The sequence below is a fragment of the Nomascus leucogenys genome, chromosome 13, assembly GCF_006542625.1.
Source record: "Nomascus leucogenys isolate Asia chromosome 13, Asia_NLE_v1, whole genome shotgun sequence".
NCBI classification, from domain to species: Eukaryota; Metazoa; Chordata; class Mammalia; order Primates; family Hylobatidae; genus Nomascus; species Nomascus leucogenys.
The window spans coordinates 33,813,833-33,838,231 of record NC_044393.1 but is presented as its reverse complement, the minus strand read 5'-3'; the positions used below and the strand labels follow the sequence as shown (position 1 = coordinate 33,838,231).

Genomic DNA, 24,399 nt, shown 5'->3' with positions numbered 1-24,399 from the left:
ACAAACACACTCGCAGGCATGGGAAACCCCTGCATGAGACCATAACACAAGGGATATTTCAGGGTGGTCCTTGGCTCAGATGAACAATGATAATCTTACAATGACAATTATGTAAGAAGGGCGGAACACAAACCTAAAAACATAGATTAAAATATTAAGTATTAATGTTTCAAAATATTAGTATTGGTAACCTCCAGATAAATTTTATTCATATCTTTCTCAGTTTCTTCAACTTTGTATAATGAACCAAGAAGTTTTACGTCAGAAAAATATTATTCTTGAACCCAAAACCAAAATCCCAAAGCTAAGATTTAACAGCTTCCAGGGTGGAGACAGATGTATGGAGTCACATACAGCTAGAACAGTGCTTCTCAACCTTTTTGTCAATATAGCCCCTGTATAAAATTTTAGTACTATAGATGTACTGTGTATCTGTTTATGCACTGTACCTGCAGGAGGACCACAAACCACTGTAATCTCTAGGACTGCCCCCAACCCTAATAGCCGATTTCTGCCTTCATGGAGAATGCATGAGCTAGAAAGCACATAAATGACTGCATGCTTTCTGGAGAGTAATTCTATATTATCTCTGTAATATATACAGATATAGACAGACACAAAAATACATAGTCCTTCAAAAGTCTTATATATATATATTTTAAATGGCAGCACTTTTATTTTTTCTTACACAATGATGTGCTGCTAGGCCTAATGTTCTCACATAACAGTAAAAAAAACAAAATTTGTTGTCATCTCTTAAAGACTCAAGAATTGCATACCAAAAAAACCTTACATAAATGAAAAGGATGAATAAATTTACAGGTATAAATGCAAACCGCTTCCAACTCAAGGCAAGTAACAGCCCATGGTGTTCTGGCAGGAAAACATCAGCTAAGAAAGGAAACTGGGTCCTACAGGCAAGACAGAAATGACAACTGGTTCAGGAGCCCTTGCCAGCCTCTAGAGAAATCCCAGAATACTCAGCCCTGATACATTAATACCCTGCACCAGTGGGAGACTGCTGGCCACACAGACCCACCAAGCCATAGACTTGTCTTCCACAAGCATGTTCTTCACCTCAGCCATGAAGTGACCAAACCACATGTACTTAAGGGTTGAAATTAAAGATATGTACAGAGTATTAAACAAATACCAAGAGAACAGTTAACTTGAATACAAGGTCAAAATCAGCAACAAAGTCTACAATCCACTGCTGATATCAGACACAAGCTTCAAGGACAAAATTCTTTCCAAAAGCTTATTCCAGTTTTGTGAGGCTGGCGTGAGGTGTATACATTTGTCAGGGGCAAATTTACACATCTGAATTACCCTATGCAGCAAATGCTACACATCTGCTTGTAGTTCATTTAGAATCATTTGCGGTGGACATGGAGGGGCCCAACTTGTCATACTCCTGCTTGCTAATCCACATCTGCTGGAAGGTGGACAATGAGGCCAGGATGGAGCTGCCGATCCACACGGAGTACTTGCGCTCTGGGAGCACGATGATCTTGATCTTCCTTGTGCTGGCACCAGGGCAGTGATTTCTTTCTGCATCCTGTTGGAGATACTTGGGTACATGGTGGTGCCACTGGCCAGCACCGTGTTGGCATACAGGTCCTTGTGGATGTCCACATCACACCTTATGATGGAGCTGAAGGTGGTCTCATGGATGCTGCAAAATTCCACACCCAGGAAGAAGGGCTGGAACAACGCCTCCAAACACTGGAACTGCATGTTGCCAATGGTGATCACCTGGCTGTCAGGTAATTTGTAGCTTTTCTCCAGGGAGGAGGATGACGTGGCGGTGGCCATCTCCTGCTCAAAGTCCAGGGCAACGTAGCACTGCTTCTCCTTGATGTCACACACGATCTTCCGCTTGGCCGTGGTAGGGAAGCTGTAGTCGTACTCTGTGAGAATCTTCATGAGGTGGTCAGGTCCTGGCCAGCCAGGTCCAGATGCAGGATGGCATGGGGAGGGCATAGCCCTCATAGATGGACACCGTGTGTGTAACTCTGTCTCCAGAATCCATGACAATGCCAGTGGTGCGCCCACAGGCATAGAAGTATGGCCTGGACTGCCGTACATGTCCAGGGTATTGAAGGTCTCAAACATGATCTGAGCCATCTTTTCTCTGTCGGCCTTGGGGTTCACGGGGCCCTCAGTCAGCAGCACCAGGTGCTCCTCCAGGAACACATGCAGCTTGTTGTAGGGTGTGGTGCCAGATCTTCTCCATGTCTTCCCAGTTGGTGATGATCTTGTGCTCGAAGGGGTACTTCAGCGTCAGGATGCTGTGCTTGCTCTGGGCCTTGTCGCCCAGGTAGAAGTCCTTCTGGCCCATCCCCACCATCATGCCCTGGTGTTGGGGGCACCCGACAGTGGAGGGAAACATGGTTCCAGAGGCATCGTCCCCAGCAAAACAAGCTTTGCACATACTGGAGCCACTGTCAATGATGAGTATGGCAATCTCTTCTTCCATTGTGATCGGTGGAGGAGCTGGGCGGCAGAGCGGCGGGAAGACATGGAGCACAGGCTGGCAGTAGTGAGTGAGACCCTCTTATATATCTCTATATTCTTTGATGGGATAATTTTATGTCTAGGTATTCATTTTAAATAAAGAATAAAGAATTTAAATTAAAATATACTCACAAAGATATTAATCAAGGAAACTGCAATCAGCTTAAATGGAGACCAGTTAGGAACGTCATGGCAGGTCCCTAAATGCAGCCATGGAAACAATAAAAACCATGTTCTGAGAATGTTTTAAATATGATGTGGAAAAATGCTCATGCTCTAGTGTTAAGTATCGAAGGGAAAGGGGGTTATCAATAGCCTAGGGAAATCAACTGTGAAAAATGTGTGTATGCAGGGTAGTGGTGGTGGCATGTATAATTACAACCAGAAAAAAGCGTACTGAGAGTGTAAACAGTGACAGTTACTCCTGGGTGGTGAGGGCTTTCTTTATACTTTCCTGTTTTTTCTGTAATGGATAGGGATATGGATATAATACAACACAAATATTTAGTATTTTGAAAGATGTGCTTTGGAATCTTCACAGAGCCCTGGCAAGCAATACAAACCTGACAGTTCTGGGGCACTGGCAGGTTCCTGCCAGACCTTGGGAAAGCCTTATAAACAGCAGCTAATCTAAGCTTACAGGTAAGAAGCCATTAATTAGAGAACTGGGAAAAAATCCAAAAGTAGGTGCTCCTCCAGTCAGTTCCACCTGATGGGCTGGAATCGCAGAATACTGTGATTTAAATGGACAAGCTTCCTAGGGAAGGAATTTTTCCTGACCTATGTTACTGCTCTCAAGCCACAGTTCATGGAGCTAGCAGTCAAAGTTTCTAGCAGCCTCCAACATTCTGTCTAACTAGAGGCAGACCAGGTGGTGCCAGAGGGCAGTAAGTACCTTACCTGACTCCATGAAGTGCCCCCCCCCAACCCCCCACTCAGAGTGGCAAACATAGGGGGCTTCTTGTGGCTGTTAAAATGCTTGGGAATAAAGATTGCTCTGAAATATGCAACCATCTCTATTTTTCTCTCTGGACCATGAAATGTGGGGAGGAGAGAAGAAACAAGAGAACAAGAAAGGCTAGAAAGGCAGTTGCAGGCTGGGCACGGTGGCTCATGCCTGTAATCCCAGCACTTTGGGAGGCTGAGGTGGGCAAATCACTTGAGGTCAGGAGTTTGAGACCAGCCTGACCAACATGGCAAAACCATGTCTCTAAAGGCCAAGTGCAGTGGTTCACGCCTGTAATCCAAGCACTTTGGGAGGTCGAGGTGGGAGGACTGCTTGAGTCCAGGAGTTCGAGACTACCCTGGGTAACATAGTGAGACCCCATCTCTACTATTAAGGAAAAATATAAAAATTTTTTAAAAGGTACTAGAAATTGTAACAACATATTCAGTCAGCTCATATTCAACAAAGACTCACTTCAACACATGAAGACTTCTATGACCTCATTATTTACACACTTAGAACCCATGTACTTATTTTTTCTTTTTTTTTTGAGACTGAGTCTCACTCTGTTGCCCAGGCTGGAATACAGTGGCACGATCTCAGCTCACTGCAACCTCTGTCTGCCAGGTTCAAGCAATTCTCCTGCCTCAGCCTCCTAAGTAGCTAGGATTATAATGCACCACAACGCCTGGCTAATTTTTGTATGAACTCAGAATAAATAGCACAGAGGGAGGGGGGTCCGTCCTTCTCTAGATAGCCCCCTTGGCTGAGTCTGTCTTGCATGTGCTAAATGAGGCTCCAGGTATTTTTAAAATCGTTTTTGTACATGGCCTCTGAACTCAAACCCCTACTACTTCAAATGGTGATCAAGTGAAGGAAGTGATCCACTCTAACCCTGCAGGAAAAACTGCATGGCTGAGCCCACTGGGTAGTATGTCACTACTGCAAAAGCAGCCTCTTTAAGGGATTGGAAAGGGATCCTGAACACTCATGATTTCCTCCTTATGTGCTTCTTTTTTACATAAAACCTACACACCCTGTTAAGCACACAAATCCAGCTGACACCCTTCTAATGGCTGAGGTGGTCTGGTGAACTGGAAAGGCCTGAGGACTGGGAGTCAGAGATGTGCTCTGGACGTTGGGTTGGGAATTTTCCAGCTGGTTGGCAGGGGTCTGCCATGAAACTTCTGCACTTCAGTCTTTAAGATGTAAAATCTAAGTAGTAACACCCACAGGGCCTGCCATAATGGTAAAATGTAGCATTGTAAGTGAACAGATTTGTTAAAGGAAAGACCTGGAAGAATGGAATAACAGCAGCCACTGCTATTTACTGAGAGCTTGCTTTGTGTCAGACGCTGTGCTAAATTTAGTTTCGTTTTTTTAATTTAGTTTTTAAAAGACTGAGATCCACTAGCAAAATTTTTGCTTCCTATTCCCATGACATTGCGTTTTGCTGGCCTAGAGGTCTTAGTTCCAGAGGGAGGAACGCTGCCACCAGGAGACACAATAATTCCATTGAACTGGAAGTTAAGATCGCCACTTGACACTTTGGGCTCCTCTACCTTTAAGTCAACAGGCCAAGAAGAGAGTTACAATGTTGGCTGGGGTGACTGACCCAGACTATCAAGATGAAATCAGTCTACTACTCCACAACGGAGGTAAGGAAGAGTACACATGGTATACAGGAGATCCATTAAGGCATCTCTTAGTATTACCATGCCCTGTGATTAAGATCAATGAGAAACTACAACAGTCCAATCCAGGCAGGACTACAAATGACCCAGACCCTTCAGGAATGAAGGTTTGGGTCACTCCACCAGGAAAAAAAAAACATGACCTGCTGAGGTGCTTACTGAAGGCAAAGGGAATACAGAATGGGTAGCTGTAGAAGGCAATTATCAATACCAGCTACGACCACGTGACCAGCTGCAGAAATGAAGACTGTAATTGTCATGAGTATTTCCTCCTTTTGTTAAAAACACATTTGTGCATGCATACACTTGTATTAAGAAAGCATTTTATTTCCTTTCTCCTTTATCATGTGACATAAGGTTTATTGACTTTGTATCAGCATTTAAGTATTGTTAACTTTATGTAATAGTACTTAGGTCGGGGATTGGTGTGTTTCTGGTTGTACGAAGGATAGTTGTATTATGTTAGGTGTAATTATGACCTTATTTTGGCTTTATTTGAAGATTATGTATGATCTCAGGAGATGTGTATCAGTTCAAGTTGACAAGGGGTAGACCTGTGATGGTTAATACTGAGTGCCAACTTGATTGGATTGAAGGATACAAAGTATTGATCCTGGGTGTGTCTGTGAGGGTGTTGCCAAGAGATGAACATTTGAGTCAGTGGGCTGGGGAAAGCATATCCACCCTTAATCGTGTAGGTACAATCTAATCAGCTGCCAGAGAATATAAAGCAGGCAGAAAAACATGAAAAGGAGACGACTGGCCTAGTTTCCCAGCCTACATCTTTCTCCTGTGCTGCATGCTTCCTGTCCTTGAACATTGGACTCCAAGTTCTTCAGTTTTGGGACTGAGACTGGCTCTCCTTGCTCCTCAGCCTGCCAACAGCCTATTGTGGGACCTTGTGATTGTATAAGTTAATACTTAATAAACTCTCCTATATCTGTCTGTCTGTCTGTCTATCTATCTATCTATGTAGATATATCCTATTAGTTCTGTCCCTCTAAGAAAACACTAACAAAACTATGAAACCTATTTTAGAGAACTGTCCATTATATTTACCCACATATTTACCATTTCTACCACTCTTCTTTTATACCTGATGTTTGAAGCTTCCATCTGGTATCACCTCCATTCTGTCTGAGGAACTTCCTTTTAAAATTCCTTTTGAGAAGATCTACTGACTATGAATTCTCTTAGTTTCTTTTTAAAAATATTCTTAATGATATCTTAATATCCTTTAGAAATGAAGGTGAAATATTCACTGGATATAGAATTCTGGGTTGACAATTCTTTTTCTCTCCATACTTTAAGAATGCTGTTCTTCTTTCTGGCCTCCAAGATTTCTGATGAGAAATTCATAATCATTCAAATTCTTGTTTCTTTATAAGCAATGAGTTGTTTTTTTCCAACTGCTTTCAAGACTTCTGTTTTAATCTTAAGTTTTCAGCAGTTTGATTATATGTTTGGGCATGGAATTCTTTAGGTTTATCCTATTTAGGGTCTGCTGAGCTTTTTGAATCTGTAGGTTTATGCCTGTTGCCAAATCTGAGAAGTTTTCAGCTATTACTTTCTTTAAAGACTTCTGTACTGCACTTTCTCCTCCTCTTCTCCTTCTCTTCCAGTGGCCCCAATGTTAGACCTTTTATAATTGCCCCACAGGTCCCTCAGACATTATTTTTAAATCTTTTTTTCTCTCTGTTGTTCAGATAGGATAATTTGTATTACCTATCTTCAAGTTCACTGACTCCTCAGTCAAATCCATTCTATTACTGATTTATGCAGTGAGATTTAAATTTTCTTACAGTATTTTTCAGTGCTAAAATTTCCATTTGGTTCTTCTTAAGGTCTTCTGTTTATTTGCTGACATGTCTATCATTCCATTCATTTCAAGACTGTTTGCCCTCACTTGTTGGAGCATTTTCATAATAGCCACTTTAAAGCCTGTCAAATAATTCCAACATCTGTGTCATCTTAATACTGACATCTGTTGTCTTTTTGAGAGTTGAAATTTTCTTGGTTCTTTTATGCCCAGTAATTTTGGACTTTATTCCAGATACTTTGAACATTTTGGAAGAATCTTGATATTTTTGTTTTAGCAGGCAATCAACCTAGTTAAGTTTGGGCTCCAAGTTTTGCTTTCAGTGTCAGTTCTGTTTGTATAGGCTTTACAATGCTACTAAGGTCTCCACCATGCATGTACTATCCAGTTGTCAGTCTGGGACCTGAACAGCCAGCTCTCCTGTACTTATATTCTAAAGTCTTTGATATGCTATTTAGAATCAGGTTCACTTACGTACAGCTGCAGGTAAGGCCATAACAAATTTATGGGGTGCTTTCTGAGCTCCTCCCTCTCTGTGGTCCACACAGTACTTTCCATTTCCTTGGGAGGCTCCTTTTTGGGTCCTCTGATCGGAAAGCTGGGGCTTTATTTACCTGCTCTGCCACGTAGTTCCTATGATGGTGCCTGTGTCCAAAATCAAGTGGAGGGAGGACAAAGGAAAGAAAAAAGCAACAGTGGTTTGTCTCATACTCTTGAGACCATAGGTCCTCTTGTTGGAAAGGAAGGTTCTTCCTCAGTTTTAGGTGTCTGCAGACTGCTGCAGGCTGGGATGTAAATGAATGGAGAAAAGGAAAAAGAAGCACGGGAGATTTTTCCCACTCTCTCTGAGCATTTGTAACGCCTTTCCCTGCTCCTTTAGCCAGAAGTACAGGCCTTTCCTGGAACACTCTCCGTCCATGCCAATGTTCATTTCCTTACTTTGGGTTTCCTTGAATTTGGACTGCAGGATATCAGAGGGGAACAACGGTGAATTCACTGCCCATTTAGCGGTACTTCAAACTCTGCTATTCTCTAATCTGCTTTCTCAATGAGGAGTTTTCATATTCTCAAATAGCTTTACTCTACGCATTCTGTAAGGCTGCACTGAATAGGAAACTCAGGATGGCATGTGCTTACTCTAGAACCAGAACCTTCTTAATCAGTACAGAATGCCAACATGGCTGCCTTCCCAGCTGCTAATCTGTACCTGTGGCTGATCACTGGGTGTGAACACTGTCTGCACAGGCTTCTGGACTGCCAGCTGTGGTTTCATGGCGCAACTAGTATCAACAACCTAAATATTTTCAGACCCTAATCCCTAATTCCACAGCATTGTTTGAACCACCTAGGCCAGTGCTGCTCACACTGTCAGGTGCACATGAGTCAGTGGGGGATCTTGCTAAAATGCAGGTTCTCATTCAGAAGACTAGGAGTGGAACCTCAGATTCTGCATTTTTCACAAGCTCCCAGGTAAGCTGACATTGATGATTTGGAGGTAGACTGTTTCCCAGTCAGAGTACAAATTCAGCCATGAAATTTTGGTGTCTGAGTTTATTAACTTTGTCCAGCCGAGTGTGGAAACTTAGAATTGGGGAAATGAAGATGCTGATAACTGCAAAGAAGTGTATGTGTACATATGCAAGAGAAGCACTGGTCACAGGGCCCTGGGCAAACAGAGCAATAAACCTTTCCATTTCCTTACCCTGAAGGATATCCTATGAGATCAAAGCTGAACCAGGGACTGAGAAGGGTTGGGAAATACTACATTTAAGCTAAGTGATCAAAGATTTTTAGAAGAAAGAAAAAAATACATAAATTATGCTAAAAATTGTAAAGCATTTGGAACAGAAAAATGTCACCCATAATCTGACTAACACAATGATTACTTTTGCATTATTTTCATGTCTTCTTTCATAAGCATGTTTTAATATGACTATAACAATACTATATCATTTTGGATCTCATTGCTTTCCTCCACATAGGTGCTGTATTTCCTAAGTTGTCTTTACTATTAACATTTTTAACGGCCAAGTAATACATACTCAAGTGAAGCAAATTTTAAAAATTTACTCAATTTTCTATTGCAAGCACTGATGTTTCTGGGGTATGCATGTGTAACTACAAATAATACTGTACTTAATAACTTTCATGCACATGTTTTTTTTCTACGTTAGAAAACACAGATATCTTATCCTCTGTCACTCCACTACTATATGATGGGAACAAAGAACTTGTTTCTTTGGTCAACTGATTGAAAGGAGTTGTGCTCAGGAGCCTCAACTGCACCTGACTGAGATGATTAGATCTTGGTCCTTCAAGCTAATGTGACTTAGATAAGATTTTAGACTGACTTGATGTAGTAACGGGTCAAGACTCTTGGAAACCTCAGGGGAAGAAAGATATATTTCACATTTGAGAGGCCAGAGAACAGATTGTGGTAGATGGAATTCGATCCCCTCTCAAGACTCCACAACTCCGAATCCCCAGTACCTATGAATGTGATGAGAAAGCAATCCTGTGATTGTTTTGTTGTATGGCACAGTTGACCTCAAAAGGGGACATTATCTCGGTGGGCTAATCTAATAAACAGGAACGCTTAAAAGCACAGAACATGGATTGTGGAGGAAGAAGAATGCCCAAGAAGAGACTCAACACAGCACTGCTGGCTTTGAAGAGGCGGCAGCCACATGAGAAGAAATGCAGAAGGTCTTATGGAGCTGAGGGAGAGGGATAGGGACCTTAGTCTTACAACCACAAGGAACTGAATTCTGCCAGTGACCTGAATGAGCCAAGCAAGTCCATACTCTTGACCTAGAGAATTATGAGATAGTAAGTGGGTGCAGTTTTAAGCCACTAATTTGTGGCAATTTATGATGCACACATATGCTGCAAACACTTTCCTCACTTTACTGGCCTTACACTTTGAGTTCAGTTAGCTTACAGATGTTATGAAGACAATGTTTTTCTAAGTAATTTAGAAGAATAATGAGACTGACTCCAGCATTGGTAAGGATACGGAAATGACATTGAAACATAGTGAGAATGTCAATTAACACAACTGTTTAGAAGGGCAACTGAGCAATCTGTATCAAAATCTCTATAAACAGGCTTGGTCCTTAATGTAGTAATTCCACAAGAATCTATTCTAAGGAAACATTCAGAGACATGCTCCAAGTTGCATAAAAGTATGTCTACTGAAGCATTAGTTATGGTAGCCCCAAATAAGAAATCACAGGCTAAAAAAAGAACTTGCATCGTCCTTGAGTTTTCTTCCCTTCATTAAGCCAACCCATCAGCAAGTCCTGTCAGGTATACTTCCAAATATACCCCAGAGCCACCTGCCTTATATACCACCATCTACCACCTACCACCATTATTTCTTGCCTGGCTGCCTGTGTCAGCTTCTTCTCTGGGTCTGTTTTTACTCTTGTCCCTCTATAATCCATCTCTACAAAGGAGCCAGAGGGTTATTTTGTTTTTTAATGTAAACAACATGAAGTCCCTCCCTTGTAAAACCTGCCCAGTGACTTCCCATTCTCCTAATCTTGGCCCCATGGGTTATATGCACTGGACTGTGCTTACCCCATGGTGTCATCTCCTATGTTTCTGCTCCACTGCTGTACCATGTTCCAACCAGTACTTGGAGCAATCCAAGCCAAGCTCATTTCTTTGTTCTTGGAGCACTCCAAGCCAAGCTCATTTCTTCTGAAACAACTGCCAATACATGTGTCAAAAGTTGGAAATACTAAAGGCTGAATCCTGCTCCAATGCTCATAAGATGTGTTGCTTTGGGCAAGTCAAGCTCTTGGTGCCTCAGTTTTCTTTTGCATAAAACAGAGATACCAAGAGCATCTACCTCATTCTCTTATGAGGCTTAAAAGAGATTGTTTTACATATACTTTACACTTAATGTAACTGCTCAGCCCACAGTAAAAGCTCAATAAATATTAACCATGTTAACATGTCCACTGTCAGAATATGACTGGGATTCTTCAAGAGGAAAAAAAAAAAATCTGTCGTTAACTGAGTCCCAACCACATAACTTTTCAAAACATTGATGGCTCCCATCACCCCATGGATCAAATCCAGCTTCTTAGCACATACTGGCCTTGTGATTTGGCCCTCACATTCATCTTTTCTCCCTTCACATGCTGACATGAGTGAAACAAAAACTCCCGATTTCATAGCCCCATTGGTACCCATCATTCCCTCTGCCATAAAAGTCAATTACCCTCAATACCACAGAACTTTTATTGGTCCTTTAAAATTTAGCTCATCAGGCATCATCTCTATGAAACCTTTCCTTCTACTCTTCAGATTAATCACTCTTCAATGTGCTTCAGCAGATCTCAGACATACTTCTACCATTGTTTTAAAAAGATTTATGATCTGGAATGAAAAGGGCAATTAGCCCCAATCAACTGTGAGCTCCTTGAAGGCTGGGTCCACACCTCATGACATATTCCCAGTAATTGGCACATGATGGACACTAAGATTGATTTGGGGATAAGACTCAAGTCCAAATTCTGGCCTCACCATTTCACAGATGTGTGACCCAGGGCAAGTTAGAAAATCTCCAAGCTCTAGCTTTCTCTTGTGTAAAATATAGACAATAGTATCTATTTCACAGGGTTGTTATATATATTAAATGAGAATGCTTACAAAAGTGTAGTGCCTGAGTCCCATAAGTAGAATTCAATAATTTACTATTATAACACAACTTTTGCTGCTTACTGTTGTGATGAAGTTACTTACTGTACATGAACTTCGGCTTCCTTACCTGCAAAATGGGGATAGCCCTTACCAATCTCATGGAATTGTTGAGGGGATTAAATAAGAGCACATGGATTAAATGCCCAGCATTTGTCTGGAATCAATGGCACTGAATAAATAGTAGCTATATAAATGTTATTGAACTTTGCTATCCACAGGAAAAAACCACAGGAAAAAACCAAAGGGATATTATGTGACTCCAAGGGGAAAGGAATGAAAACAAATTTTAAGAATAGAGAATAGTTTCACAAGTAATGAAAAATGAAAATTAAATTATTAAAGTAACATAGGTAGAGGATAATCTTTTCAAAATATGGTGCTGGACCAACTGGATATCAATATGGAAAAATATAAATCTCACACCACACATAAAAAATATTTTAAATGGATTATAGATCTAAACATAAAAGGTAAACCATTAAAGCTTCTAGGAGAAAATATATGAGGATTTCTCCATGACCTTGGCATAGGGCAAAGACTTCTTAAACAAAAATCAAAAGAGCACCAAACATAAAGGGAAAGCACTGATAAGCTAGATTATATAAAAATTAAGAATGTTTTAACAATAATAAAAAAAACCATTAACAGGGTAAAAGGGCAAGCTACAGAGGGGAGGAAGACATTTGTAATACAAATACTTAATGAAGGACTTAAATTCAGAATATATTATATAAACAATGCCAACAAGTCATACAAAGACAAGCCAATAGAAAAATGAACAAGAGATTTGATTACCTCTTCACAAAAGATGAAATCCAAATGGCTAGTAAATTTGGAGAAAAAAAAAATTTAAATGTGGCTCATGGACTCCTGTACCATGAGGTCAAAACTATTTTATCTCAGAAGCTATTTGCTTTTTTTTTGCTGTGTTGACATTTGCACTGATGGTGCAAACGCAATAGTGGGTGGAACTGCTGATGCCATAGTATGACTCAAAGCAGCAGCAATAACCTGGCAGTTATTGCATCCTCTCTTACCACTCACTCACCCACACCCAGCTTCACTTTAGAATGTACTTGATGAAGAGGTATAGATTGTCAAGTTTTGTAAAATTTAAATCTTTGAATATGTCTTTTTAACATTCTGCACGAAGTGGGAAATGGGCATAAAGCACTTCTTTTTCTGTTTTTTGTTTTTTTTTTTGAGACAGGGTCTTGCTCTGTTGCCCAGGCTGGAGTACAGTGGTGTGATCATGGCTCACCACAACCTCCACCTCCAGGGCTCAAGCAATCCTCCCACCTCAGCCTCTCAAGTAGTTGGGACTCCAGGGTCATGCCACCACATACAGCTGATTTATCGAGACAGAGTTTCACCATGTTGCCCAGGCTGGTCTCAAACTTCTAGGCTCAAGCAATTCACTTGCCTCAGTCTCCTAAAGTGCTGGGATTACAGGTGTGGGCCACCACACCTGGCCTTGCATAAAGCACTTCTACTGCACACAGAGGCACAATGGTTGTCATGATGAAAAGTACTTGTGCAGTTGTTCAAGTTGCTGGCTGAAGCAGTCATTTTTTTCAAAGAAAACGGTTTTTTTTTTTTTTTTTTACTTGAAAGAATGACAAACCATGCTTATTCAACTTGGCTACATAGCGGACATTTTCTCCAAAAGGATGTGAGCCCATTACTTCAAGGAAAATAATGAATGCTATTTACTGCCAATGAGAAAATTCAAGTTTTCAAGCAAAAATTAGCAATGATATTGTATAATAAGATGTGTCAACTTTGAGCAGATCTGCATATCTCAGTGAATCAATATTTTCCAAATGACCAAAATACACGATCTTCTATAATAGCATTATACACGGGTAAAAGGTCCATTCAAACAGCATGATAGACCAGCGGATTTTAATGTAACAGATATATAAAAAGTTCACTGGTATGGATTCAGATTCCACACTACAACTAACCTTTACAAAAACTACTACTTGTCAAGTTGGTTTAACAGTAAAGAAGAATATCTAGAATTATTTGAAAAGGTTATTAAACTAGTCCTCTTTTTTTCCAACAACTGATATGTGAAAGGCTTCAATGAAAACAATATATCCCCTACAGACTGAATGCAGAAGCAGAAATGAGAATCTAGTTGTCTTCCATTAAGCCAGACATTAAAGAGATTTGCAAAAATGTAAAAGAATGTTACTCTTCTCACTAAATTTTTTGTTTTGAAAAGATATTTTCATAGGAATTTGTTATTTATATTAACACATAATGGGCTTATTTTTAAATCAATGAATAAATGTGTATTTTGAAAGTATCATTTGTAACTGCTAATGCAGTAAATATTGCTACATATAACCCATATAAGAGCTCTCTTGGGTCCTCAATTTTTGAGAGTGCTAGAGGGTTCCTGAGAATATAAAGTTTGAGGTCCTCCAGTATAGAGTAATATAACCCAAGGAAGTAAAAGAAAAAAAAACCTAACACACAGGGATGTTCATAGCTGTACTAATTACAAATTAGAAATGCTTGAAATACCCCATAGAAGTTACATAAACCGTAGCATACTAGCAAAATGAAATATCAGATACTAAAAGAGTTATGTTTAGCATTTTAGTAAATGGATTATGAAATTTAAAAAGTGCAAAATGCAAACGATTTGGAACATTTAAAAATATGTAAAGATACAAATTGGTTGGGATTAAAAATGAATTCAGAATGAAATAAATAAGAGCTTTATATCTAAAGATTTATTTTTAGAGAAGCTGGTTAAGCACAGAAAAAATTGTTTTTTTCAAAACATGGAGCAGGATTTGGGACATACAGTCTCCTGACTATCAGAGGACAGATGAAGCAAAAGGAAATAGGTTAGACTTGTCCAACAAAAAGTTAGGCTGGATAAAAAAATCTTTTCCTTACAGATGGTTGTTTTCAGTAATTCTTTCCTAGACATCTCAGGAGTAGGAAAGACCTGCCCGCCTCCAATCTTCCACTACAATGGAATGTCCTCTCTAGCTATACTCCTAGCCTAGACGCACCCAGTATCACAGCAGACCCAGAATCTTTTGACAAGCTGCAGCCATACATCACTACACACTTAGGGAAACAAGTCTCTTTACGCTCTAGGGCAAACAATCCCAACTTTAGTTTGCATTTGGAAATTTCCAGGTGTGAGACAGGCAAAACAAGAGTGTTTAAGGTGAGGGGTGAGACACCGAACTGTGTCCTATGGGAAGGAGCAGAGGCTGCTATTTCTGCTCAGAGCGCCAGCCAAGGGTGTTCAGTGATGGGATAACTAATACACTGCAGCAGCCAGAGAGGCCAGCTGCTGTGCTGCTTTTTGCCTCCTTCCTGCCCTGTGGCTTCACCCCGAAACTGGGCATTTCAGGGAGAAAGGAAAAGGTGGAAGTATGAGTGCGTGGTTGCTGAGCAACGTGGTGGTGATGGGAGCTGTAGTAAAGGAATCAGGGTCAACACAGCTATCTGAGTTCATGGACAAATGGGGCTGGCCAAGGAATAAGCAGGGAGTGGGGGCAGACGCAGGTGAGGTGATTACAGAGGGGAGATCTGATAGGCTGTCAATTTGCCAGAGGCTAAGAAAAAGCCTCCTAAACATTCTCCCTCCTCTTCCAACCATCTCTCCAGTTCAGTGCCTTGCTCTTGTGAAACAGGTCTGCCTCAGAAAGACTTAATTGTGGAGGAGAAAGGGGATGGGCTTCTCCATAATCAGTCTACACTACATTGAATTTGTACACACATTGCTTATGACATGAACTAACACTGACGGGTGCAGTGGGAAAAGCATAAGCTGCTGAGTTAGACCCACTTCGGGGTAAATCCCAGTGCTCACCCTCCCAGTGAGATAACACTGAGGTAGCTACGCTACCTCCCTCAGCCACTGTCTCTTCCTCTGTAAAGTGGGGATGCCACTGATCTTCTTGTAGGGCTGTCCAGAAGATAAGCAACCAAAAATTAACACACTTGGTTCACACGCCAATGCATGGTGAACAGCCAAGAAAGGGAAATTACTTCTGTCCTCAACACAGGGTGATGATGATGATGATGACAACAGAAACAATGTCCATAATGGACCTGGGCCTGGGCCTAAATACAGTTGCCCAACACCCCCTCTGGGCTGACACTCTCACACCTAATCCTACATCAAATCTGTTTTGGGGGGAAGACGGTAGGTATTAAAAAAAAATAAAACAAGGCTCTCTTTTGAGAGACCCTCTACTCATTACACCTTCAAACTTGTTCTCATCTTTGCCAGCTACCTGAATGGGCATCCATTGAATATTTTTTTTCCAGTGGCCAGTTACTAGACCACTGAATATTTACTGAATGTCAACATGTGATATCCATCATCACATTGAATCCTACAAAACCTTTGAGACAGCTGTAATTATTCCCAAGGTGCAGATCAGAAAACTGAGGCTTCAAGAGGCTATATGTGCTGAGACAGTGAAAGGTGCAAGCTCAGGGTTTGAACCCAGTTGATCATTCTCCAAAGCCTGTGCTCCTAATTGCCATAAAATACTCTCCTTGACGTTGGGGGAGAGGTGGGGCAGGGAAGGAAGGGAACCAAGTCCTTCCTTCAGAGTGGTATGGAGGAGGAACAAGCTTGATCTTCTGCCTGATCCTCTCCAACCCACTAGGCTCTTTAGCCAAAGGCACTGTTGCCCACAGAATCCTTCAGTGGTTTCCAACTGTCCACAGGGAGATTCATGTACTTCACATCAGGGGCTTCCCAAAATCTGGCCCCATCCTCCATAGCTGCTATATGCTGGAATTCCAGACAAATTATTTTTGTCCAGCTAAAGTTCAGGGACAGCCCCATGTTTTTAGACCTTGGTGCCTCTAACCTACTGTTTCCTCAGCCTGGAACAACCTTCTCCCTAAAAAAAAAAAAATCTGTTATGTAGTAATTCAGACATATGAAAAGGCAGAAAGAGAGTTTAAGAAATAATTCCCTTTCCGGTGAAGACACAGCTCAGGCAGCACTTCCAAGTAGCCTTTCCCAGGATACTCATGAAGTATCTCTGTGCTAACCTCTGTAACAGCAATTACCTCTCTAACTCACCTATTTCCCATGCCACAGGGGAAGTGCATGCCTCTGAAGTAGGGGCCCAGCCCTAGGATCCCTGAACCCACAGAGAAAAACATTTGCTGAATAGAGGACTCACCAAAAATGTACAATGCACAGGTCCAAGCAATGGGTGAAAACAGAGCAAAGAAAATATGCTCTTGAAAAAAGCCAGTAATCTTGGGATCAGACAAAAATAACTGAGTGGTGATACTGTCAAAAGTGGGGTAACCTCCAGAGATAGAGGACCAGAGGTTTCTGCCAACCAAAACCAGGTTGGGACAGGACTTGCTGGACCTGCAGCAGTCCAGTGCTTGGCTGGTATCCTTCTCATTTTCTGGGCCTAGTAGAATATCCACGTTCCCCAAAGCCTCCTCAGACCAAAGACTCAGAGCCTTCACTTATTAAAGATTCACTGAACTGAGGCCCACATCCCTTCTTGGTAATTTTGTACCCTGATAAGGAGTATTGTATCCTTTCCCTTACCCTAAGTGGGGAAGCTTGACCTGGTCTCAGCAACCCACTTAATGACACCTGCCCGGCTCTGGCTCCACTGCCTGTCCTTCCAGGGCTCTGCACAGGACAGGCTTTCAGGCTAAGATGCCCTTTCTGCCCTACTCTCTGTCTGGCTAACATCTCCTCCTTATTCTTTAGGAGCCTGCTTAGTGGTCAGTCCCTTCCTTGGGGAAGCCTTCAGGTAAGGCTCAGATTCCTTTCCCTATGTGCTCCCACTCCATTGCTCATCCCTGACTAGATGATATGAGCTAGCAGGACAAAAGGCCTCACTGGCCTTTATGAAACACTCAGGGCTAGATCCACTGTCCCCCTACACAGAGCTGAATAAATACCATGGACTTACGAATCTAAGTGGCTCTTCAGCATCTAAATTTTAAAAACCCTTTTATTGTTAAATAATTAAAGATTCACAGGGGCCCAGGAACAGGGGCTTATGCCTGTGATCCCAGCCCTTTGGGAGGCTGAGGTGGGCAGATCACTTGAGGGCAGGATTTTGAGACCAGCTTGGCCAACATGGTGAAACCTCGTCTCTACTAAAAATACAAAAATGAGCTGGGTGTGGTGGCAGGCATCTGTAATCCCAGCTACTTGGAAGGCTGAGGCAGAAGAGTAGCTTGAACCCGGGAGGCAGAGGCTGCAGTGAGCCGAGATCACACCACTGCACTCCACACTGGGTGACAGAGGGAGACTCTGTCTAAAAAAAAAAAAAAAGATTCACAGGGGTTGGAAAAACAGTACAAGAGGTTCCAATATACTTCACTCAGTTTCCTCTAATAGTTAAACCACCACAAAGATCTCTCTCATGCTACTCCCCTTAATAACCACACCTATAGCCCTGCCCTCATAACCCCTGGAAACCATTAATCTGTTTAGCACCTCTATAACTGTGTCATTTTAAAAATGTTATGTAAGTGGAATCACACAATATGTGACCTTTTGGGAATGGCTTCTTTCACTCAGCATAATGACTCTGATTAACCAAATTGCTGTGTTTCAACAGTTCATTCCTTTATACTGCCGAGTAGTATTCCACAGTATGGATATACCACGGTTCCTTTAACTATTCATCACTGGAGGAGGGACATCCAGATTATTTCCAGCTTTTGGCTATCACAAATAAAACTCTTCTGAACATCTGTGTACAGGTTTTTCTGTGGGCACAATTTTCATTTTTCTGAGATAAATGTTCAGGAGTGTGATTCCTGGATCTAACTATTAAGTACATGTTTAGCTTTTTAAGAAACTGCCAAATGATTTTCCAGAGTAGCTGTAACATTTGACATGCCCGCCAGTAGTGTACATGATCCAGTTTTTCTGCACTCTCTCTACAATTTAGTATCATCACTATTTTTAATTTTGGCTATTCTAATAGGTGTGAAACACCCATTGTGGTTTCATTTGCATTTCACCTAGCTTAATGGCTAGCAATGCTGAGCATCTTTTCATTGCTTCTTTGCCATCTGTACATCCTTCTCAGTGTATTACCTCTTCATATCATTTTTCCATTTTTTCTTTTTTTAGGGGGGACAGAGTCTTGCTCTGTCACCCAAGCTGGAGAGCAGTGGCGCCATCTCGGCTCACTGCAACCTCCGCCTCCCGGGTTCAAGTGATCCTCCTGCCTCAGCCTCCTGAGTAGCTGGGACTACAGGCATGCACCACCACACCCGCCAATTTTTGTATTTTTGAAGAGACAAGGTTTTGCCATGTTGGCCAGGCTGATCTCGAATTCCTGGCTTCAGGTGATCCACTCACCTCAGCTTCCCAAAGTACTGGGATTACAGGCATAAGCCACCATGCCTGGCCTTCATTTTTCTATTTTCAAATTGGATAGTTTCTTAAGCTGTTGATTTTGAGAGTTCTTCATTTAGATATGAATCCTTTGTTGAATATGTGGTTTCCAAGCATTGCCTCCCAAACTGTAGGTTATGCTTCCATCCTCTTAACAGGGTCTTTCACAGAGCAAAAGTTTTAAATTTCAATGAAGTCCAACTTAGCATCTTTTTTTAATATTGTGCATTTAGTGCTGTATCTAAGAACTCGTCACCAAGCCCTAGATACTGAAGATTTCCTCTTGTGTTTTCTTCTAGGTGTGTTGTGGTATTGTATGTTACATTTAAATCAATGATCCAATTTGAGGTCATTTTTATATAAGGTTAAGGTCAAGGCTCATATTTTTGCTTGTGATTACCCAATTGCTCCAGCATCATCTATTGAAAGACATTCCTTCCTCCATTGACTTGTTTTTGCACCCTTGTCAAAAGTTGGCTGGTCTTATTTCTGTGTTCACTATTCTGTTCTACTTATCTATATGTCTGGCCCTCTGCCAATTCCACCATCTTGATTACTTTAGCTATATAATTAGCCTTAATATTGGGTAGAATGATTTCTTCTACTTTATTCCTTTAAAAAATTGTTACAGCTATCTTAGATTCTTTGCCTTTCCATATAAATATTATCTGCTGTATCTTGCTATATCTGCAGAAATTCTTGTCGGGATTTTGATAGGAATTGCACTGAAATAGTATATCAATTTGTGGAGTATCTGACATTTTTACTATGCTGAGTCTTTAATCCATGAATATGTTATGTCTCTCCATTTATTTAGATCTTCTTTGATTTCTTTCACTAGCATTTTGTAGTTTTCAGTATAAAAGTCTTACATAAGTTTTGTTAGAATTATACCTGCTGGAGAGGATGTGGAGAAATAGGAACACTTTTACACTGTTGGTGGGACTGTAAACTAGTTCAACCATTGTGGAAGTCAGTGTGGCGATTCCTCAGGGATCTAGAACTAGAAATACCATTTGACCCAGCCATCCCATTACTGGGTATATACCCAAAGGATTATAAATCATGCTGCTATAAAGACACATGCACACGTATGTTTACTGTGGCACTAGTCACAATAGCAAAGACTTGGAACCAACCCAAATGTCCAACAACGATAGACTGGATTAAGAAAATGTGGCACATATACACCATGGAATACTATGCAGCCATAAAAAATGATGAGTTCATGTCCTTTGTAGGGACATGGATGAAACTGGAAATCATCATTCTCAGTAAACTATCGCAAGGACAAAAAACCAAACACCGCATGTTCTCACTCATAGGTGGGAATTGAACAATGAGAACACATGGACACAGGAAGGGGAACATCATGCTCTGGGGACTGTTGTGGGGTGGAGGGAGGGGGGAGGGATAGCATTAGGAGACACACCTAATGCTAAATGACGAGTTAATGGGTGCAGCACACCAACATGGCACATGGATACATATGTAACAAACCTGCACATTGTGCACATGTACCCTAAAACTTAAAGTACAATAAAAAAAAAAATAAATAAAGTAAATCCCAGACATATCATTCACCTTTAAATACTTCAATATATATCTCTAACAGATAAAGATTTCTTTTTTTAACATAAGCAGAATTATTTCACCTAACAAAATTGGCAGTAATTCATAATGCTATCTAATACCTGGTCCATGCTCAAATTTCCCCAAATGTTTAAAAAATAATTTTTTGAATTAGTTTGAATCAAGATCCAAACAAGGTCCAACACTGCATTTTAGTTGGTATGACTCTTTCCACAACAGCCTCCTTCTCCCTTTTCTCCCCATATGATTAATTTATTTGTTGAAAAAACAAGGTCAATTTATCCTGTACAATTTTTCCATATTCCAATTTTGGATGTTGTATCCTCATGTATCTGTTTGAGTCATTCTTCTGTCCTTCATATTTTTAAACTGGGAGTTGTATCTAGATTGAGGTTGCTGTGAACTTACTATTGCATAATATTAGAAAACAGTATCTGGCTATCCCACTTTTAGCATTAAGATTAATCAACGGGTTCAGATGCTACTCGCCAGATCCACCTATTATAAAGCCCCCTATCAACCTTTACTTAATAGTTTTATCAACCATTGACAATTTGTGACTAGGTACATTATTTCAGCAGAAGTTGCAACATGGTGATTTTCTCATTCTCTCAGTTCTTCCAAGGCTAGGATTTTTACTTTCACAATTCTATATTCTAGGTCTATGATTCCCAATTAGGGAGGCATAGCCTCCAGGTGCCATAGTGCAAGCCCTGGGGTCATTTTTGCTTGTCATAGTAGTTGGAAGGCGTTCTTGGCATTTACAGGCAGAGACCAGAGATGCTAGATGTTCTACAATTCATAGTAGAGTTTCACGAAATGAAGAATGACCTGCATCCCACACAATTTTCAAATGTCTTGTTAGATACTCATGGAGGTGTAAAGCCTAAATAAATTATCTGAATGTAAGGCCATTTTATATATGAACACAAAGTATTTTTTTTTCTACTACTTTAAAACAAGCACATTTTTCCAGGAATGTAACTATGGTATAACTGAAGAAACAATATTCAATATTTTGTTTGCAATTCTCCTAACAGCTGTTTACCATTTCAAAAAAGTCACGCTAGTAACAGCAACAGAGTTTTGTGGTATTTGAGTTGTTGACATAATACATCTGTATACAACAGCTTTTGTCACTGTTGAATTCAAGATAATTCCACATACAGGTGTAAACATCCATGCTCTCCAGTGTACTCAGGCACCTACACATGGAATACACATCATCATCTTATCAATTACTCTCTTTTTCTAATTTATGTTATAGTTAGGACTTTATACTGATTTCCTCTGAAATGTGCATGAAGTAAGTTCGAATACTTATGAATTCCATTTCAATATAGTAAGGGATATTTCACAGAATATTTGTTTTGAAATGGGCACTGGGTCTAATAAAGTTGAGAATTACTATTTACTCCAGGTCTAAAATTTTTTCCCAACTTGACTTCTGACCAGGGCTTATTCTTAAATCTTTCCACCCTGGAAAGGTGGTTAGATCACATCTGTTTACATCACAGCCAGAGCACTGTGAAGGGAGTAAGGACACCTAGACTCCAGCCCTGGCTCTGCCTCTTTATTAGTGGCTGGTGAACTCAGGCAGGTCATCTTATCTCTATTCCCTTTGGTAAAATAAGATATATCAGACAAGCCATTTTCAACCTTTTCAACCACTTTTTCTTATTCTCCATTCTCTTCACAGGACTCAATATTTTTGGTAAAGATTTTGCCAAAGAGATATATGCCAATCATTACTTGGAATAATTAAACTGATTTCCCATCTTTAGCTAACTAAAGGCATATAATTGCGAACCAGAATAAAATAACAATGGTAGTCTACATTTATTAAGTGCTTATTTATGTCCCTCACAGTGAACTCTGTCCCTTATCCCCACCAACAGTATGGTATCACAGTATGGGCTCCAAACTGAGAAGTGCTGTCTCAGTTTGAGACTAGGGACCCCTGGTCCTTGTCTCCTCCCTCTGAGCAGAAGTCTCCAGTCCTAATGCTGCCATCCTAATCTGCAAAAACCTTGGAATGTGACTCACTCACACCCCATGCTATTTTGGAAAACTTCTGAAGTTGATAGCGAGGTTGGGGGACTACAACTAAATGAAATGAAATGGGCAAGACACTGGGACTGCATCTCCTCTGGGCTAGTACCTCTGCATGTTTGCATTTTCTCAGAAAGACTGGCCCAGGGCCCTGTCTAGACAAAAAGCTCTGGAATGAATTAGCTGTGAACTACCTGGGCAGCAACCCTAGACTACCGCACATAAGCCCCAGAGGCACTGATCCTTGGACAGACACAGGGGCTCTGTGTGGCCTCTAGAAAGAAGTCAGGCAGGCTTAGATGTTGGGTAATTAGGGTGACTAGTAGCAGTTCAAGAACTCACTGCTCCACTTATGTCCCCACTTTCTAATTCCATGCACCCCAAGACATTGATCATTTTGTTGAAAACACATACGGGCCAGGGATGGGGTCAAGTGGCAGGATGGGGATAGCTGGCTGGAATCCCTCTACAGAAGCATGGGCTTCCCGCTGGGCACTCTGTACTCACCAGGGAGGCTGCCGACTGGTGTGTGGGTGGTGTGGAGGAATCCGGAGTGGGTCCACCTCTCTGGCGGTAGCAGGGGGGAACTCCCGGTGGGGACTGCTTACATCAGCCTTCTCCCACTGCTCATGGATAGGTGTGATGATTCCAGACACAATACGAGACCGAAGCTCCTCACTGTTCTTGTAGGTCCTGCAGGAAGCAGACGAAGAGTCAACTGCTTGCAGTTGGCTAGGAACCCTGGAAGCGGTATTCCGGCTGCAACGATGGCGGCAGCGGCCCTGATAGCTCCTGGCGTTGCGCTTGGCCTGTTTGTAAGTGGGGGAACAGGCCGCCTGCTGGACCTGGGTGAGGGGGGCAACAGCCCCACGCTGTCTCTGAGATTTGGGCCTAAACTTCTTAGGCATCTGAGTTGCCCCTCCTCGTTTACCACCCCATTAGAAAGAGGTGAGGGTGTAGGGGCACAGGGCCTGGACTGGCTACTCCTCTGTCCTCACCCGCCTCACCCCTCCCTCGGCTTCATTGTGTGTTCATCACGTGTCATGGGAAGGGTCATGGAAGGCAAAGCCTCCATGGGGAGGATGAACCAGGTTCCTGGTCTAGGCAGGCAGAGCTCTGGGGGTTCAAGGTCCAGTTCTGTCACTAACTCAGGGGTCCTCGGAAGGCTGCCCCTACCACCTGTCCCATCCTGCCTGGGCCTCTTTTTCTCTGCCTGTGAGAGACAAGTGACGTGAGCCACAGCTGAGGTGTGGAGGCAGGCTGAGGTAACAAAGTGGGCAGGACTCCAGGCTTCCTAAAACACTGGTATTTTAAAATGAACCACATCCTGGCCCATAAAGCAAGGCTCACAAATGTAAAATAACTGAAATCATACAAAGTATATTCTCCAACCATATGGAATCATAACAGAAATCAAAACAAAAAGTTAACTCTCTAAATACATGAAAATCAAGCAACATACTTCTAGAAAATCCTTGGATCAAAGTCACAAAAAAGAAATACATAGCATTGAATTAAAATGAAAATAAAAATATATGAAAATATGTGGGATATAATAACTAAAGGATTGCTGAGAAGAAACCTCATAGCACTAAATGCTTACATCAAAATAGAGGAAGGAATTCAAATCAATAACCAAAATTCTGACCTAAAGAACCTAGAAAAAGAAGAGCAAATT

General features: G+C 41.4%; 1 protein-coding gene and 1 pseudogene across 1 annotated transcript in view; both read right to left on the bottom strand.

Moving 5' to 3' along the window:
* PSMF1 (proteasome inhibitor subunit 1) overlaps positions 1–24,399 on the bottom strand; it is a 44,339-nt gene that overhangs the window by 4,267 nt on the left and 15,673 nt on the right. The window contains exon 4 of the mRNA XM_030826850.1: positions 23,229–23,414. Within this exon, the coding sequence (XP_030682710.1) occupies positions 23,229–23,414 (186 nt within the window). The remainder of the gene's footprint in view (positions 1–23,228; positions 23,415–24,399) is intronic.
* Positions 1,297–2,709, bottom strand: LOC115838061 (annotated as a pseudogene).